General features: G+C 33.6%; 2 protein-coding genes across 2 annotated transcripts; one reads left to right on the top strand and one right to left on the bottom strand.

Moving 5' to 3' along the window:
- The first annotated feature begins 271 nt into the window (after nt 1-271).
- LOC134722010 (uncharacterized) lies at nt 272-21,234 on the top strand. The gene is made up of 4 exons (XM_063585420.1): nt 272-303; nt 4,647-4,941; nt 6,575-6,643; nt 14,617-21,234. Exon 4 carries the CDS (start codon nt 14,658-14,660, stop codon nt 19,461-19,463), a length of 4,806 nt encoding a protein of 1,601 aa, XP_063441490.1. The 5' UTR covers nt 272-303; nt 4,647-4,941; nt 6,575-6,643; nt 14,617-14,657; the 3' UTR covers nt 19,464-21,234.
- On the bottom strand, nt 7,424-12,292 carry LOC134722009 (uncharacterized). Its single transcript, XM_063585419.1, has 2 exons — nt 12,166-12,292; nt 7,424-11,627 (listed from the first exon to the last, which is right to left on the bottom strand). Exon 2 carries the CDS (start codon nt 11,517-11,519, stop codon nt 8,310-8,312), a length of 3,210 nt encoding a protein of 1,069 aa, XP_063441489.1. The 5' UTR covers nt 11,520-11,627; nt 12,166-12,292; the 3' UTR covers nt 7,424-8,309.
- Nucleotides 21,235-21,291: the final 57 nt, after the last annotated feature.

The raw sequence follows: 21,291 nt of genomic DNA on the forward strand, positions 1-21,291 counted from the left end.
AATTACATAAAAAAAACTTGAAAATAAGTATTGAATTAATCCCTCCTTTAGTATTGCAAATTTACAAAGTACTCTCTTTAAAATCGCCAGTCTGAATATGAATGTACGAATAGCCAGTGGATATTAAACAAGCAATACATTAGCATTGCTTAAATACAAAAATCACAAGCGATAACAGATAACGTTTACATTTAGCTTTTAAAAACTTCCTTTACTAGAACATTGTAGAAATAGAGCTTATTTAATACTGGTTTTCCGATTTCTAAAAATAGACAAAATAGATTGTGGTTTGCATAGCAGTAGGTGAGTAAACATTGTGAATATATTGTAAAACTTTTGTAATCATTATTAGTAAATATCGCATAAAATAATTTAACAATCATATTCTGTTCTGACATCGTCTTGATGATTAGATAAGCCGATTCTATGTATTACCAAATGACACAATCAATCTTCCTTGCACTCTCATGACTCTATAGGACAGTAAATATGTGTAAACACCCAGACTGTCCGTTTGATCAAAGTTAATACTGCCACGACAGCTGATTTAAAGCATTCTATATAAAAATGCATTGTTGTTATATTTTCCATTTGCGAAGTAGTATTATTTAAACCATTTTAATAATTGACAGTCTACCATTTATGGCTGAAGGGGCCATTTTGTACTGCAGATGAAGACTATACAATAGCCAAGAATAGGTTGTTTGCGTAAATTATCATTCTAAACGTGCACATAGCGTATCACTGTGATTGTTACTCTATATTTTACGGAGTACATATTATGATTATCAATGTAGAGCAGAGAGTGAACGTCAATTTAATAAGTCTTTTGGGGATTTGCCATGCACTGCAATCACTCCAAAAGATCATATCTTTTATTTTGTTTGATATAGGCAAACTTTTTAACTTTTGTTATCTATTATTATAAGCACGATGACTATTTAACAATAGTATTACAAACAATAAAAAGGTATTTAAAAGGATAAAAATAGAAAGCTAACTGCGCAGATTGATAACTATTGTATTCGGTTAAAGGTCCCGTCTCAATGTAAACATTGTAATGATTTAATCGAGGGGAAATATAAAATACACAATTAGTCTACTCTTAAGAGGGAAGTGAGTGTTTGTATCTTAAAATCAAGTGTTTAAATTGACGTACACAGTAGTGTCAACATATGTAAACAGTATGTTATCATATGCATTACAGGTCTACTTAATGTATAAACGTTAACTTTTGGATTTTAATTTTAGTATAAACAGATTTTGTTTTGTTGATAAAAGATTATTAATAATCATTTAGTTATTGTTTTTTTGTTTCGTAAGTTTTTGTTTGCCTTTCAAACAATGCATTCGAAATTCAGTTACAAGAAGCTAAACATGTTTACTTTAAGGTATCTGCATTTATTCCATTTGTTTAGTATTTTGTTTTTCTTGATGATTTATTTATATTTATTAAGCTGCAAGACGTTATTTGTTGGAGTGGCTCAATTTTTATTCTTAGCATCTTCACTATGCAAAGGGTAACGATCCAGTGTCCTTCTGTCCACCCTTGGCGGATTGAGATAGAATTAAGGAGACAAAAACATACGACGAAATTTTAGTGATGAAGTAAATGTTTTTAATTAACTAATAGAAGTGTATATTCTTGGGCAAATGTTGGAATATCAACGTATATTTTCGTTTCCTGTTTTACCAAGTCTGTAGACTCTAGATGCTATAATGTTTTCATCTCCACACCGAAGAGAGTTCAAGTTCTACCATTTGTCAATAATTGTATTTTGAATGGGCGTGACTTTATTGAAACGATAAATGGCGCACCATTGTTGTCACAAACGTTGTTTAATCTACCGAGGATGGAGAGGATGGGAGTGGATTGTATCCCTGTAATATGACTTTGTTCTTAGTAGTATTTAAAGAAAAAAATGTTTTATCGTCTTACCTTTTGGTCATACTCTTCAACTTTGTACTTGATAGACTTTCTGAATATTTTGATATTAGCGTCACTGATGAGTAACAAGTCCCCTACTTTTGATCTTCGCTCTCTTGTTGATCTCAAACTATAGGGAGAGGAATAAAAAAAAAGGTTATAAAAAAAGGAATATAATTGACTGTTAAGTACGATCTATAGGTTGCATTTCTGTAAATATTGACGATGCACTTTCCCATAGGAACTCCTTTTACGGCGAAAACTGTACCACTTTAACTATGAAGTTTTGAAAAAAATCTTTTTCTAGAATTGAAAGTTCATTTGCACCACAATTTTTTCAAAGGTCAAATTTAGGGCTGTGCGGCATATTTTCAACGTTTATATGCCCTGAACTTCTCAGAGTTTAAATTTACACTAATTTTCTTAACTACCCCTACCTCGAATGAAAGGTTACCACAGATTTCAATGTAAACAATATGCACGTGTTTATTTACTGGTAACATTCCCAAGTTCTGTCTGAGATATGGAACACAGAGAGCATAACTGGGAACCAGCATTTAAACAAAATTAATTTTCTATGAATATTCAATTTCTCCCCAAAAGAGGCGTGTTTTCAGAAACAGCTGTATTTACAAAGTGCAACCTATACAGACATTTATTCAAATAGAACACTCTCTAAAATAAGTTTTTCTCACATTAGTACTCATTTATCAGAATTATAGTCTTTAAGAAATCACTGTGTATACTCTAAGTTTTTCTTTACTATTAATTGTATACCCCCTTCCCTGTTTCAATTTTTTTAAGAATTTGAAAACAAGACTTTTATCATTGCCAGCTTACCCCATTTGCATATTTTCTAATAAAAAATGCATAGAACCTGTTAAAAACTGTTTTGATAACATATTGAAAGCATATCAGAATATCATAAATGTTATATTTAGCAGTCAATCATTACAACATTCAAGATTATATAAAGTATCTAATCGAGCATCTGTCTCCAGTCCATATCTTACTGTATGTCTATTTGTCAATCAAAGAACACATTTTCTGCCTCAAATGGTCAATTTAGAATTCTTGTCACAACAGTATCATCTGTAACCATATATCTGACACAATTTAGTTACTATATATACTAAAAGTGTTCAAATAAAGCCATATTTGCAATATTTGTATGTATGCAGATACCAGTCTTATATATAAATTCACTTAAAATGTTGTAGAGATGACTGCTAGCATCTGATTTTTGCATAACTTCCAAGCATAGTTATTGTTTTCTATATCAAGAACTTTAAAATCATAAAATCATAGCATCTACAAGTTAAATTGTTCGTTTTATGACACAGGGGGTAGGCAATTTTCTTTATCTTTTGCCCCTGGGGCCTCAAATTTCCTAAATCATTCTGCTGTTTCTAGCAATTTGGAATATTTAGTACATATTCAGGATAGAACACACTATTGTAAGTTTTCTTGAGATATTTTTGTTTTTCTAGCTTGCATTTATTATGCCGTGTTGACAAAAAAAGCAGATTTCGGTGTTGCGGCTTAATTCTGGGTTATAGAAAGGACACAAATACTCCATAAATTATATTCAGCAAGGATCTTTGAGTTTTAATGACTGCGAAAAGTAAATATAAGCACTTATTAACAATTTAACTTACCAATATGCAAATATTATGAATTAATTTCGTATCCAGGACTTTAAGTAGACTATGCATACTGTAAACTGTGAAGTTATGCTGAGTCATCATATCTAAGGCCCAGGATTCTATCAATCTTCATTAAATATTTATAAAACTTCATATTTGAGTTAATTTCATGAAAATCTGTGAAATAAAGCAAATTTGGTTAAATTCTGAGTGTTCCCCTTTTTCACCCTATATAGTTTGCATTTCTGTAAATATTGACAATGCAATTTCTCATAGGAACTCCTTTTACGGCTAAAACTGTACCACTTTTGCTATGAAGTTTTGAGAAAAATCTTATCCTAGAATTGAAAGTTCATTTGCACCACAATTGTTTTCAAAGGTGTAAATAAAGGGCTGTGCGGCATATTTTCAACGTTTATATGCCCTGAACTTCTCAGAGTTTAAATTTTCACTAATTTTCTTAACTACCCCTACCTCGAATGAAAGGTTACCACAGATTTCAATGTAAACAATATGCACGTGTTTATTTACTGGTAACATTCCCAAGTTCTGTCTGAGATATGGAACACAGAGAGCATAACTGGGAACCAGCTTTTAAACAAAATTAATTTTCTATGAATATTCAATTTCTCCCCAAAAGAGGCGTGTTTTCAGAAACACCTGTATTTACAAAGTGCAACCTCTAAGGAAATTTCAATTAAATGAATTGCAGCAGAAAAAAAGTTTTCTTATTCCAATTACATTATTAATAATTTAAGCTACATATATGATTGCGACGAGTACTAATGAAAACAAACCCACAATATGAACAAATTTTTAATTATGTTTATTGAAAAAAATCACAGATGTAGTTCTAACTGTAACTCGTTGCACGAAACTACCTATAACAATATGGATTTAGCAATATCTATACATATTGAAACAGGACAATACAATATATGTCTTAAATATATAATAGATTTAGAAATGATTGCTATTCTGTTTTTGTCTTTAACATTTTACAAACAAAATTACAAATGGCAAAGCTATACAGTAAAACAATGATACATTAATTAATTTCATTTAAACTACAGGTAGAAAATAATCAGCTTGTTGCAATGGAAGACGAGGAAAAGTCCAATCATTCTTCAGACGGAGGAGGTGAAAACGGTGAGGATATCTTCTCCAACGAAGATGGAGCAATGTCAATTACAAAGGAAAAACCACTTGCCAACTCTAAACCATGTGTAGAAAATATTCAAATAACTGGCCGGTTAAATTGTATGGTGTCCACTGAAACTTTGCATTTAGATACTGAGAGATCACCAATTAATATATCACGAGTGAACAGCATGGAAATGTATATGACCTAACCGACGAGCAACGATGGTAATACTTCAAGTTTTCTTTAATTATATACCAAAAAATAACTTAATCAGAAAATATTATTACTGAAAATGCAGAAATTATTTCGAGGTTTTTTTTATTGCGAATAATGCGACTGAGTTGTAAACGCAATAATTAAAACTTATTGTTTGTAATATTTTAACTGAATTAAGCATGACTTTTCTCAAAATCGTAAAAATTAAAATCGCATTCAAGTGTAAAATGACAAAATCGCAATAATAAATGCACGCAATAATTTCTGAATTTACAGTATATCTTTTGGCAAAAAAAATAACACAGTTAGTATTATATGTACTATTTAACATGTAGGAATATACCTATCGTCATATTTTGTTTATGTCTGTCTGTCTGTCTGTCTGTCTGTCTGTCTGTCTGTCTGTTTGTCGTCCAGCTAATCAGTTTACTACAGGGTTTTCTTCATGCTTGAAGATATTGATTCGATATTGGGTGTATTGTTTTACCATGACTTTTATCTGATCAAGTTTGAATTTTGTTCCGGTCTGATGATTTTAAGCAGAGTTATATATGGTCCTTGGACTTCACTAAGATAATCAGAATTCACAATTTTTCTGTCAAGCTTGAAGATAATGATTTGACATTTGAAAACAGTTTACACCATGACACGTTATAGATCAAGTTTGAATTTTGTTTCAATGCATAACCGGTATGGGACTATGTATTGCCATACAATACTCACAAAATGTTTGTCATCTATAAGATTACATTTTTGAACAGTTTGACTAGCGTGGAATGTGACAACGATGCAACTGTCATAGTCTAATAGTCGTCGTCGTAAAAAATTCACTCATCTTCTCTGAAACTAATGAACCCATTTCTTATCTTGGAGTGTGTGATCCCGGGCGTGTTTCCTATCATGATTGTCTTGATGGAGACTTGCTTTTGAACTCAGGGTTCTAAATGATGAATTTGAAGTCATAACTTCGGTATGGGCTTTGCTCATTGTTAAAGGCCGTACGGTGACCTATAGTTGTTAATGTCTGTGTCATTTTGGTCTTTTGTGGATAAGTTTCTCATTGGCAATAATACCACATCTTCTTTTGTACAATTTCGTAAATTTTATGGACGCCATCACGAGTTGGTTGACCGTTATGTAATATCCATTACACAGATGATATTGGATATGTTCTTTATGTTTCCGTTTTGCCAAATTAGAATATTTACCGGGTTTGTAATAACATGAACAACTCGACAGATGCCACATATTGAGCAGGATCACATCTTCTAATTTCAGAATGCATTTCTCTACCTATATTTGAAGGTGGTTTTCCCAAATCCATTTGTTTGGTTAACCGAGGTTCACAACATATGTTCAAAGTTTTGTTAGACAATCAATATTCTGTATTACCACTTCTAACTTTTTCATACGAATGACCACGTGTTCTCACGTTGCCATACATTTACAAGTTGATGTAGAATGTGTGTGTTATAATACCCTCAAACTATTATTGAATGTAACAAAACATGTCAACAATATCCGAAATGCTTAGTCAATTTCATACACATGTGCAAGAAATAAAATCACTTTTTGGTAAAGCTTCAATTGATAAGCATATTCAAAGATTTTGTAATATGTCGTTGTTTTAATTTGTTTTAGGGGTATCCATTGGAAAAGCTGATTGTGTACAAATAAACCTCAACCCTGAAGCAGGAAGAGGCGAAAAAAGTGAGTAACGTTAAAAGCAAAATTCAATATTTCACAGGTAGCAACAGTATACATTTGATCGTGTGCCAGTTTGAACTTTGAGCGCCTGAGAGTTGTGTTCTGTGTTAAAGGCAATACTGTAATTTTCCCATAAAAATATTATCGACATTTTATACACGTCCTTACAGTTTAATATTTTCTGCTACTTGAAAAAGATAGACAATTACGTTACAGATCAGTGCAGCAATTTTTCACTTGCTCATGTCCATTTATCTATGAAATGAACACGGCTTTAGTTATACTACAGAACAACTATCATTTTATCTTGTACACCTAAAAAAAGTTTTACTTACTATATTTCACTTTATTTCATATTTTCAACACAATAATGAACATATTGTATCAACACAGATTTAATTCCTTTTGTTTTGTTTGATACTTATTTCATCAGTGGGAATATTAGCTCGTCCTAGCCGGGTCGCTTGGTATTCTAGCTAAAAATCAGTATCAAAATCAAAAATGCAATTATTCGATATGTAATAGAAACGTAGTTTAAGTGTGGTGTATATTATCATTTTTGTTTTAATGAAAAACATATCTTTGCAATTGCACTGTCATATTTATATCAATTAACTTATTTTGTGAGCTTTTTTAATTTTCTGAAAGTAAGCTTGTTAAGGAATTATATCATTTAAGAAAACCTGACATTAATTTCAAAATAAGTATATTTTGTACTTTTACTGTCTTGTTCAAAAGAATGAATTTGTATTTTGCAATAGTGAGATTTGTACTGATAAGTCGTTGAGAGTTCAACTGTTTATTGGTATAGACCTCCGGAGAGGGTAAAAAACTGAAAATACAAAATAACAAACATAAGCATACTATTGAGTCAATAAATGTCAAAAAGTAGTACATTCACAAAGAAAATGGTTACATAGTTCAATACAAGTAACTCTTGTACACTACACTTCGAAAAACAACATCAATATATCAGAAAAAGGTTACACGTAAGTATCTATATATGCAATAAAAATGACAGGTTGCATATGTCATTGACTGTAGTTTAAATATCGTGCACGATAAAAAAATTGACACGTTAAAACTGTGCGGTACTGTAGTTCTAGAAAATTCGAGCGTGACCCTTGTCTACATCGATAAAACACAAAAATAAATCCTAATATGTGGGATTGACAAATACAGAATGGAATTAAAGGGCAAATGCATACATAAAAAATACACAAACAGTACTGTAAATTCACAGCGGCAATATTTTTCATGTCGTGCGTAAATGAGCACCAATAATCAAAAATGAGTTTGCATAAAATGTATAGTTCAACAATATGCACAACGATATAAAAAATGAGCACAGATATAAAAGGTAAACTTACTCTAGTGGTGGATTAAACTTCAAATAGAAAAAACAGCGTGCTTCAGTTTTGACAAATATCGAGGGATAAAAGAGACTGGGGAGTGAAATGATACAAAAAGGACGACATGGTCAATTCGGCACTTTACCAAAACAGTACACTCCTCCTCTGATTTCATAGGAAATCACTACATTTTCAAAATAAAAGGATAATATCATATGAAAAATTAGCATGTTATAATAATTGTTTATGTATCAAATGTGGTTGATTAAACACAATGTCACTGTCATAGTCACTCGGCTTCAATAAGCGAAATAGTCCTAAGTAATCGGTCTGAAGTGAAAGTTTCTGTTTACACATGAAGGTCCAATGTACTTCTTCTGTGTAGGCAAATGTTCAAGTTGGCTCAATGAAGGTAAACTTGATTCCCATGTTTGATTTAGTGATTCTGAGAATGGATTATACCAATCACAAGTAGACGAAAGCCTTAAGGTTGGACTTATTAATAACTTGTCCTTGATAATCACGGGTGTTGCTAAGCTAATTGGGTCATACAAACTGTTGACTGTTGACAGAAATCCACGGCGTGAAAATGGCTTGTTGTCAGAAGACACTCTTAAGGTGAACTCGTCTAGTTCTGTGTCCCAGGAGAGACCTAAGTTCATCTGTAACAAGAGATTTGCTGATCCAAGGTCGAGGTCCTTGAGATTTGTGGCAAGGTCATCTGATTGATATGCTTCGAGCACTGATCTGCAGTTTGAAGCGACTGTATCTAACTCATGAGTGGGCTTTTCAGAGTTGCAACCTAAATTCATATCAAATGATTTTGTTCCATGGTTTGATCTTTGCGTACTGTTCTCTAAAAGAGGTTTGTCTGGTATAAACTTCTCGAAAGTTGGGTCTAAACCAACTGGTGTCTCACTATCACACGGAAATAAAAACGCAGATTGTACATTGCCGACAATAACGGTTTTGTTCACGTTGACATGTTGCTGTTCCTGAAATCTTCCCAGACATACATTCCCCACAATAACCCATCCTAAGCGCAAACGTTGTGCATACGGTACCTCTGCGACTCCTATACGATGTTCAATAACATGGTGTGCTTGAATTAGGTCGCGGCCTATTAACATCTGTATCTCAGACTGATTGTCAATGTCAGGAATACAACTTGCTATGTCCATCATGTGTGGATAACTTGAGGCTACGGCAGATGAGGGTATTTCCTCCCGATTGTTAGGAATGTCGTTACACTCTATTATTTCAGGTACGTTAAGACAGGATGACCCGTCCAGTGACTCTAGTACGTATCCGGAAGCCCTTCGTCCACTACTGACGAACCTCCCTGCACAAGAAGCAAGTGCGTATTCGAATTCTTTGCCATTTTCTCTGAAGAAATTGAAGAAGTCTGAAGTAGCTAAACTTCTGTTACTTTGGTCGTCTAACACGCAGTAAACATTTTTGAAATGTTCTGGCCTATCAGAATGATATACTTTGGCGAGTACTATCTTGGAGCAAGATTTACTAGTATTGTATATTGAGTCACATATTTTAGTGCATATGCTGCTAATCTGTTCATTTGAATTCTCCTCTTCCTGCTTTTGCAGGGGTTCATTTTCAATGTCTATGTGTAAGGCTGAGGGATGGTCACAAGAACCACACATGCTACATTTGACGTTCTCTGTACATTTGTCACGGAAATGTCTCTTAGGTCCGCAACACTTGAAACACAAACCTTTCTGCTTAATTAAATCAAGTCTCTCTGATAATGGTTTAGCACGAAAACCACGGCACGCGTTGAGTGTATGGTTAGTTCCGTGAAGTGGACACAAGTCCTCATTCGACTTCTGAAACGGTGGCCTGTTGTCATGGTTACCAATGTCGGTTTTGATGCTTGACACTTGCATTGGACTTTGAAATCTTGTTTGCCTAGACGTGGTTGGTTTTGTGTCTTGATTGTCATAAATAAATCCAGGGTCGTTACGCACTTTAGCAATGTTTTGCAGGAATGGCACAAAGAAAGAGAACGGTGGATATGCTCCGTTGTTTTTTGACTTATAACCATTGGCAGTAGTCGTCCACTTTTCTTGAATGTTGTACGGTAGCCTGGTTACAAAACGATTAACACCAAGGGAGGAATCAAAGTAAGCAAATATGGTAGAAAACTTTTCATCTCTACGAATAGACTCTATCTCTGCAGCCAAGTCTGCTAAGTCGTAAAGTTCCTTTCGGTTGTCGTTTGAAAGTTTTGGAAAGTTAACTATACGTGAGTGCAGTGAGGATTCGATAATCTCTGGACTGCCGAATCTGGCATCTAAACGTTCCCATATAAGACCAACTGCAGTAGCTGGATTATGAGCATTAGCACATCTTATGTTCTGAGCATGCTGTTTTGAGCTTGGTCCCAAATACTTTGTAAGAAGGTCCAACTGTTCTAATGGGTTTGTATCTAACTCAGTCATTATGTGTTGAAAACTAATTTTCCAAGATGAATAATGTGACGGCTGGTCATCAAATGATATGAGCCTAGATGTGATTAAATCTTTCTTCACCATGAACTTGGCCAATTCTTGTGCTTCGTTCCTCTGAGTTGGAACGAAAGGTTGTGCTGTAGGATTCAATGGTCCTAAAGAATGAATAGGAATATTTACATTGTTCACTTCAAGGTTATGTTTGCTCAAATGTAAGGAGTGGTGTGAGCGCTGTTGCTCCACAAATTCTGCTGTACGTTGTTCTGTAATGTTACGTGTATCTAGTATGTTAGCACTACAGTACTTTCTTTCAGACATTTTGTTTTCATTGGCATGTTGAACTACTGGATCAGCGATCCTTGGTGGTTCGCAACTTTCACCATAGTCTTTAAGATCGAAATCCAATGCCTTCTTAACAGCTTGTAATCCCGACTCAGCTTCGTCAACGTCTCGCTTCATAGCGAGGACATTTTTCTCTGCTTTGAGTGTAGCTTCGCGGTGCAACAACTCCGCCTCCTCTTTAGCATATTTAAGTCGTGTCTTAGCGGTTTCAAGTTTCACTGTTTGTTTAAGAATCTCTGATTGAGCACTTAGTGATGAGTGTCTTGTTGACACAGTATGACGAGAACTATGTTGGGAGCTACGACTTTTATGAGTTCGTTCACTATTTTCTATTGATCTTCTAGGTAGCAATTCACTTAGATGTTGTTTGACAACTGATATCTTAGCCTTTAAAGCATATAATGACACTTTAAATGATGCATGCTCACTTTCACTTTCTCTTGTCCTATATGATTTTAAGTAATCAAAATATCTGTTAGCTTCTTTCTCATACTTTTCTGACAGTTTCAGAAGTTCCTCTCTGTATGTTGACGCTGTGGACAGGTCCACCACTGGGTTATCTTCAACGTCTAATAAAATAGCGTCTATATCTCGTTTTATAGTTCTGAGGATATAGTGATGTCTTTCATTAGATTGTTCGAAAAGATGGTCTCCATCTGATGTTAGTGTTCTCAAAGATCTGAGCTCTCTGTCAGAAACGGATTCTGAGTGTGACATGTTGAATCTATCTTGGGTTCATCTCTTTAATCTAGATTTTTTACTGTACTGATAAGTCGTTGAGAGTTCAACTGTTTATTGGTATAGACCTCCGGAGAGGGTAAAAAACTGAAAATACAAAATAACAAACATAAGCATACTATTGAGTCAATAAATGTCAAAAAGTAGTACATTCACAAAGAAAATGGTTACATAGTTCAATACAAGTAACTCTTGTACACTACACTTCGAAAAACAACATCAATATATCAGAAAAAGGTTACACGTAAGTATCTATATATGCAATAAAAATGACAGGTTGCATATGTCATTGACTGTAGTTTAAATATCGTGCACGATAAAAAAATTGACACGTTAAAACTGTGCGGTACTGTAGTTCTAGAAAATTCGAGCGTGACCCTTGTCTACATCGATAAAACACAAAAATAAATCCTAATATGTGGGATTGACAAATACAGAATGGAATTAAAGGGCAAATGCATACATAAAAAATACACAAACAGTACTGTAAATTCACAGCGGCAATATTTTTCATGTCGTGCGTAAATGAGCACCAATAATCAAAAATGAGTTTGCATAAAATGTATAGTTCAACAATATGCACAACGATATAAAAAATGAGCACAGATATAAAAGGTAAACTTACTCTAGTGGTGGATTAAACTTCAAATAGAAAAAACAGCGTGCTTCAGTTTTGACAAATATCGAGGGATAAAAGAGACTGGGGAGTGAAATGATACAAAAAGGACGACATGGTCAATTCGGCACTTTACCAAAACAGTACAAGATTTGTAAAATGTATATCAGTCCAGGACATTACTCACTGATATAGATGTGGTTCAAAAAGTCCAAACAAAGCCTGAAAAAATTGAAACCGTTACTTGAAATTTTAAATCAAACTGATTCTTTTTTGGTATTGTTTTTAGCTCACCTGGCCTAAAAGGCCAAGTGAGCTTTTCTCATCACTTTGCGTCCGGCGTCCAACGTCCGTCGTCGTCGTCGTCGTCGTCCTGCGTCCGTCTTCGTTAACAAAAATCTCTGAAACTACCGGGCCAAATTAATCCAAACTTGGCCACAATCATCATTAATGTATCTAGTTTAAAACTGTGTTTTTTGACCCGGCCAACATACCAAGATGGCCGCCACAGCTAAAAATAGAACATGGAGGTTAAATGCATTTTTTTATTCAAAAACCAAAGCATTTAGAGCAAATCTGACACGGGTAAAATTGATTATCAGGTCAAGATCTATCTGCCCTGAAACTTTTAGATGAATCAGACAACCCATTTTTGGGTTGCTACCCCTAAATTGGTAATTTTAAGGAAATTTTACTGTTTTTGGTTATTATCTTGAATATTATTATAGATGGAGATAAACTGTTAACAGCAATAATGTTCAGCAAAGTAAGATTTACAAATAAATTAACATGACCAAAATAGTCAGTTGACCCCTTTAGGAGTTATTGCCCTTTATAGTCAATTTTTTAACCATGATCTTTTACAAAAATCTTCTCCTCTGAAACTACCGGGCCGAATTAATCTTTATTTTGCATAATTATAACGGAATTTTATGTGTCAACAACATACAGTTTTTAAAGAAAAATCTATGGAGTAGAATAAAAGATTTGACGATTTTAAGACAAATTTTGTATGTTTTCTCGCTGATTTTAAGTGCTTTCTATACAAATATTCACCCATATTAAAAGAAATCAATCTGCAATATTTCAGATAATAAAAGAGATAAATGCATTATTTTTTCGATTGTCAGTTGTAGTTCACCGAGCCAAGATTGTATGCAAAATTTGAGCAAAATCTGCGACATAGCCCATTTACTGTTCCTTGACCTTAAATGCAGTTTTTGGTTATTATTCAAAAACCAAAGCATTTAGAGCAAATCTGACAATGGGTAAAATTGTTTATCTGGTCAAGAGCTATCTGCCCTGTAATTTTAAGATGAACGGGAAAACCCGTTGTTGGGTTGCTGCTCCTGATTTGGTAATTTTAAGGAAATTTTGCTGTTTTTGGATATTATCTTGAATATTATTATGGATAGAGATAAACTGTAAACAGCAAAAATGTTCAGCAAAGTAAGATTTACAAATAAGTCAACAGGATCAAAATGATCAGTTGACCCCTTTAGGATTAATTGCTCTTTATAGTCAATGTTTAACCATTTTTCTTAAATCTTAGTTAACTTTTACAAAAACTTCTCCTCTGAAACTACTGGGCCAAATTTTACCAAACATAGCCAGAATCATTATTGAGCTATCTAGTTTAAAAAAGTTTGGTGACCGGGCAAACCAACCAAGATGGCCGCTACGGCTCAAAATAGAACATAGGGGTAAAATGCAGTTTTTGGCTTATAACTCAAAAACCAAAGCATTTAGAGTAAATCTGACAAGAGGTAACATTGGTTATCTGGTCAAGATCTATCTGCGCTGAAATTTGTAGATGAATCGGACAACTCGTTGTTAGGTTACTGCCCCTAAATTGGTAATTTTAAGGAAATTTCGCTGTTTTGGGTTATTATCTTGAATATTTTTATAGATAGAGATAAACTGTAAACAGCAATAATGTACAGCAATTTAAGACTAAAAAATAAGTCAAAATGACCAAAATGGTCAATTGATCCCCCAAGAACATGAAGAAGTTATTGTCCTTTATAATCAATTTTTAACAATTTTCATAAAAATTGAAAATTTTTACTAACATTTTCCACTGAAACTACACGGACAAGTTCATTATAGATAGAGATAATTGTAAGCAGCAAGAATGTTCAGTAAAGTAAGATGTACAAACACATCACAATCACCTAAACACAATTTTGTCATGAACTGTCTGCTTCCTTTGTTTAATTCACATATACCAGGGTGAGCGACACAGGCTCTTTAGAGCCTCTAGTTTTCTTTCGCCTGCTTAACGTTCATCTAACGCGTAATAATCAGACCACAGCAAGTTTTGATAATATAAGGGAGGGACTACATGACACGTGTACAGCTGCTAATTTTTTTTTTTTATCACTTTCATAAAATCTAAGAAGAATACAAAGCGTCCAATTGCTTTATCAAAATTTTATTACATGCTTTATCTATTTTTAGATGACTGGTCATCAAACATTTATCAAGCAATCAATAAACCGATGCATGACACGTTTATTAAAACACAGCATTATAATGAGGCAAGAAAAAAGTTAGAGACCCATAGAATAGTTGTTATATCTGGATCTATAGGAACAGGTAAATCATTTCTAGCACGAAAACTTATCTCTGAAAAAATTGAAGAAGGATATCAATTAAAGTCCGTTGAATCACTGTTCAAATGGCGAACTTATGGGAAACAGATCGTCTTACTAGATGATGTATTTTCAAAACCATGTAATTTCAGTAGAAAGTCTTTAGAATTGAAATCTTTATTGAAAACGATACAATTATACCTTGAACCAGATGACGAAACAGGCAAAACGGTTCTCCTTATCATTACAATTCGACCTGATGTTTTGGAAGTGTTGAAAGAAGACAAAAGTCTGGATATATTACAAAATGTGGAATATCAAGTAGATTTGACGCAACCAATTCCATTTGACGAAAAATTAGAAATTCTAAGAACACACGAGAAAAAATATTCCAAATCTGAAAAGATCACTGACGACTGTGCTAATGCTATTTGCAATGTTAAATGTCCTTGTTTTCCTATATGTGTAAAATTGTTCTTCCAACAAGATGACTTGTTTCAAAAGGGAAGCCGCTTTTTCGAAAATCCGGTCCGAATTATACAATCAGAGATTAGCCAAATGTATAAAGACGACCGTGAAGTATTTGCGTTTCTTATCATGTTAATATTGAACAACGGAGAAATAAATGATTCATGTCTCGGGACTGATGCATGTATAGCACATATAGATCCATTGGTAGGGATTTTACGATGCAGAAAAGATGAACTTGTCCAGATAATGAACGAATGTTTTGACAGAATTCCAAATCTATATGTGACCAGGGGAAATAATAAAATCAAAATTCAACACGATTGCATATTTCAAGCAATATGTGTATCATTTTCCAAAATATTACCAATGCCATGTTTGAAATATTTGCCATTTGAATTTATCACCGAACGCATACGATTCGAGACAGACCAACGTATAGACGAACATATAATCATTCCATCTAGGTTTTATGTTTCCTTAGCGAAAAGATTTTTGACCGAAATTGAAGTTGGCTGTATTCGACATGTTTGTGGACATCAGGCTATGTTTTCACCTATTTTCCTAGCAATATTTTCTGATTGTCTTCAAAAGCTTCAAGAAACAGACAAAATGAAATATTTCCGAATTTTACAATCAACAGAACAAGAAAAAGAACATGGATGTCTATGGAATGGTTGCCTACTATACTGGGCTGCTGCAGTAGGCAATAACCAGTTGTGTTCAAAATTGCTTCTGAAAAATTTCTATCAAACAGTGAAAGAAGTGGATTCGTTATTTGTGAAAGTCCAAGCATCATCAACCTTTGTGCTTGCATCATTGTTAAGGTACAAACAAACACTGTTACAACGTTTGCAAGACTTAGGCGGGGATATAAATAGCTCGGTACATCAGGAAAGAAAAATGCAAACTTACGGCTGTGACTACTGTATAACACAAGATACACATGGTATGACTGTTCTCCAAGCCTCAATATTTGGCGAGCTAGCCGTAAATAAGGACACTGTACGATTCCTTCTGGATAACAAGGCTCATTTTCGTGAAGATATAACTGTCTATAGAACACTAAGTAAAGCAGTTCAAAGAGAGGATGAGACACTAGTAAGACTCCTCCTCGACTATCAAGCCGATGTCAACTCGATAGATTTAAATGGCAACTCGGCACTATTTTATGCTGTGAAAACAGATAATCTTAACATTGCGCAAATACTTATAGCTAACAAATACCAGAAAAATAATTCAGACCATTTAATGAACCATGTTAAAAGCGTTCAAATGGCTAGGTTGCTTTTGGAAAGCCATGATATAAACACTCCAGACAAAAGTGGGAAGATTCCTCTGCATTATGCCTCTAATGAAGCATTAGTAAATTTCCTTATTAGAAAAGGATCGCCAGTTGACAAAAAAGACAGCGCTGGGAGATCGCCTCTGTTTTATTCAAAAACAGGAGCGATAGCGCTTGCATTAATTTCTCATAACGCAAACATTACATTACTTGACTCAGAAGGCAAAAATGTTGCCCATTTTTTACAAGATACATGTGTACTTTCCGCCATTATGAATAAAATGAATGAGAAAGGGAAAAATGAAGTTTTGAATAGCACAGATAAGGACGGACGTACACCAATCTTCTATTGTTCAAATGAGAATAATCAAAATAAATTGGAATTTCTTTTGAAACACGGAGCATTAGTAAACAAAAAATGTGAGAAGTATAATCTACGTAATTCTTTGGGTAATGATTTTTGTATCGAAACAATGGAAGATCAAGGCTTCGGACAGCTAATCTACACGGAATCGTTTCCTTGTCATGATTTAACTGGAGAAAATATTCGTATATTATCAAAGGCAAGTGTTCGTCAAATATATACTCAGAACTGGATTGCTTTTTCGACAAAGATTCTCTTTTTACCCCGTCATTCTTTTTCAGTCACACCAGAAAGTAATCAAGAAGAGTCTGACGTATGTGCTCAGATTTCGGATGATCGACACAGTGAACTGACAGTATGCTCCTCAGATATCGAAACAGGAAATAAACAAGCACATCCAACGGAAAATTCAAAGGAGACAAACATTCACACTAAAGGACACTGCACAGTGGCAATGAATCTTATAGCATCTGGTAAATTCGATATTCAAACTCTCACTACGCTGAATTCGTATGGAGTGGACTGGATGGAAGTTGATGATCTCGGGGATAATGTACTTCACTACCTTCTTTTACCTCAAAACGAGGGAAACCGAACAAGTGTTATATTGTTGATGGAGGGAATAATTTCTAAAGTAAGCAAAGTGCACTTACGGAAATTTATAAACGGTAAAGATGACAACAATAACACACCTCTTCATCTCGCCTGCTTCTGTCGACTTACGAACAAGTTGGGAAAGAAGGAGAGAATAGGGGTAATCAAATTACTTTTACGTTTAGGTACAGATGTCAATGATGTTAATTCGTGGAATCAGACACCTTTGAATTGTTTACTCAATTGTAGATGTAGGTCGTTTGAATTGGCAGCGATACTTATAAAAGGAATGTCTAAAATAAGTATAAACATTCCATGCCAAGGAGGTTGGTCGCCATTACAAACATTATTATCCATTCAAGATTGTGATAAATATTTTTTGGAAGATGCCAAACGAATTCTAGAGTCATTACTTGAGGCAGGGGCAAATTTAGAAGAAACGCTTTCAAATCCAAAATGTTTATCGAAGTATATCAATCCTTTTTTATTCGAATTTCTTCTTCGGAAATATTCATGTCGCATATCTGACGAAATAAAAGATAGAATAGTGACTATTTTAAATCAAGCTGAATCTATACCAAACACATGGACAATTTTGGCTATTATTTCGAAAGTTAAGGTTCTTAGCGTTGATACATTTATCAGTAAATTAGCTACAATGCAAGCAAATGACAAGTTTATAAAGCATACAATACTGAAGCTATGCTCTCAAGATCTGAGCAACGCCCTGGTCAACAAGGTTGTACAATGGCTGTTTCAAAGTGATAAGGATCTTGATTATCAAGATGTAAACGGAAACACATACTTAATGAACGTAGTAAGATATTATTTGAATGATTTTACAGGACTGTTAGAAATTATGACATTTTTACTACAGAAAGGTGCAAATCCTAATATTAAAAACAACAAAAACGAAACTGTCGTTTACCATCTCATTTTGTCTGATGGTTTTGACGAAAACGTCAAAAAAGGACTTGAATTGCTTTCGAATTATGGAACCAAAATAGATTACGGTCAACCTTTTATATGGGCAGCGAAATCACACAAACTGCGTACGAAAGTCATTCAGTTTTTACCTGATAGTGTAAGTCCTGATGACGAGGACGAAATAGGTAACGCATTCCATCATTTAGTAAAGTCATACTCACACGGGATAGATGTAGGTTTAACATCTATCGAAGAATTTTATGCCAAAGGTGTAGAAATAAATAGCAAGAATAAAGATGGCGAGACCCCACTGCATATAGCTGTTTGCTTGAATGTCCGAAAAGATATTGTTTTACAGCTGCTCAGTCATAATGCTGACGTCAACAGAAAAAATAAGGAAGGACAATCTCCGATGCATTACATATTGTTATATTTAGAGGTCAATGAAATATTTTTATTCAACGAATTTATACGTTATGGTGGAGATTTGTCATTAAACGACAAATTCGGCCGAAATTATTTACACTATGCAGTGTTAGCAATGAGACCAGACACACTGAAAATTTTAACTATCATTTTACAGAGAAACATATGCGACATCAATGCAAAAAATCGTTTTGGAAAAAGCATCTTGCACACAGTTTGCAAAATAAACTGCCGATATCACTATATAAGTGAAGTTGCAACGAGTAGTTATCATATTGAAGTTTCAGATAACGAATGGTGTGCCGGATTGAGAATCCATGCCTTACGACTTTTAATCAATTTTAATGGCAACATTGACATTACTAATTCAGAAGGACGTAGCGTTATGCATATTCTAGTAATTCAGTACGATTATTTTATGAAACAAAAGAAAAGAGATAGTTTAAAACATGTGCATAGTATAATAGGAATGATTAAACTCCTTATATCACGAAAGATAAATCTTCAAATTAAAGAAAAAAATGGAAAAACGGTGATGGACTATTTAAAGGAATTTTGCCTCACAGATCTTAAAAACTTTTTTGAAGGACACATTTCATCCCATCAACTGAAAGAGATGGTGACATCAGAAGTATTGTATATTCGTTAAAGTGATTTCGTTACCGTTGTGAATATCATTTTTATAAACATTGATGTAAAACGCTTTAAACTAGAATGCACATGAAGTTTGCATAGAACATGATTACATTCCTCAATTGTGAGAATATTTATATAAAGAATTGACCGACATGTAGACTATTAACTTGTATTTCATACATTTCATTCAACTAATGAAATATGTTTTAATTTGGTTTTCATACTGTAAATTTGCAAAAAAACAATAGTACCGATGGTTAATGTATTTTGCAAAAAAGTGTTATATAATTTCTTTACCTACTTGAAGTTTACAGACAAACAATATAATTTAAATTATGTCAATATCGCAGCAAGGACATCCTGGGAGGTAGTCAATTCGAGGAATAAAATATATAATTTTATAAACGTGCTAACGACAGATAAGTTCGGACAAACCTTCCTTATAACAATGGTTGTTTAACTAATAAACGATTTATTTTCATTCCCAGTGAACAGTCATCAACCATTTCATCGGATCACATTAGCTTATTTGTTATCATCACCTATCTACTTATTCGCCATTTCTATATATAAAACTACATCGTTTGTTTTGTTTTCAATGATCAAGAGATAACATACAATAATGATTTACAATGATTTGATTGCGCAAAGAGTCATAACTCAATCATGTCAGTACACTTTTTGGACTTTTTTGGAGTAGTAATATCATGAACATTTCTAACGAACATAAAAAATAAAATTGATGTAACAGTACTGTTGGAAACATTTCCCTTTATCAAATGGGTTTCAAAAGAAACTGTTATTTGGTTAAGAGTTTTCTGTCTATAGTTTATTTGATGATTAGTCTAAATTTCTATATCTATCAAAATTGGCAAACTGGTCTGAAATTTAGAAATAAGTGGAAACAATTACTTTGACCTTTTAACCACATACATGCACTGCGAAACTGTAGTAAGAGGATTTTTTTCAGACTAAATATAAACTGTCTTCCTTGCTAGGCAGGCACATTCATCCGTCCAATTACACAAAATATGTTTACAATAATATCATACACATGGTGGAATGTAATACTAGTATTCATGCTCATCTAGTGTAAGATAACTTGGGGTTTGTGTTGTTTATTCTTTAGTTTTCTATGGTGTGTCATGTGTACTATTGTTTTTCTGTTTGTCTTTTTCATTTTTAGCCATGGCATTGTCAGTTTGTTTTTGATTAATGAGTTTGACTGTCCCTTTGGTATCTTTCGTCCCTCTTTTATTATAGGTCTTGAATAGCCATGATATTTATTTACATATCCGCTTGTCCTAATTTCATAATAGTAAACATTATTTTCCCGTTAAGTTTGGAACTAAGAGAATAAGGTAGTTCGTCATATTTACTAGATATGATAAAAGAATGAAATTGTTGCATGCCATTAAGTCATGATATCGATTTAAAAATGGGATTTGAAATTTAGATAGGTTTTAAAATCGGGCAACTTGTTGTTGTGTATGTCGAAAAAACGGAACCACGACAGTCATTGTCTATTTTGGTGGCAAATTTCAACTTATAAACTACATTTGTTACTTTGAAAGATATTTTTATAGGTTTAATCTTGCATTGAGCGTTAAATCTGAGGTTTTTGCAAAATTCGATAACCAAGCTAAAAAAAATTAACAAGAATCACTATGGCAGAGTTCATATAAGTATGCTGTTTCCAGTGAAAACAACAATGAACATAGTTGTTATTATACACGAGATTTTTGTTTTTTAAAAACGTTTTTTGAAATAACTCAAAATAAGATACATACAAAGGTATACATTTTTAAAAGATTTGAAAAAAAAATTATGTTAATAAATTA

The sequence above is a fragment of the Mytilus trossulus genome, chromosome 6, assembly GCF_036588685.1.
Source record: "Mytilus trossulus isolate FHL-02 chromosome 6, PNRI_Mtr1.1.1.hap1, whole genome shotgun sequence".
NCBI lineage: Eukaryota > Metazoa > Mollusca > Bivalvia > Mytilida > Mytilidae > Mytilus > Mytilus trossulus.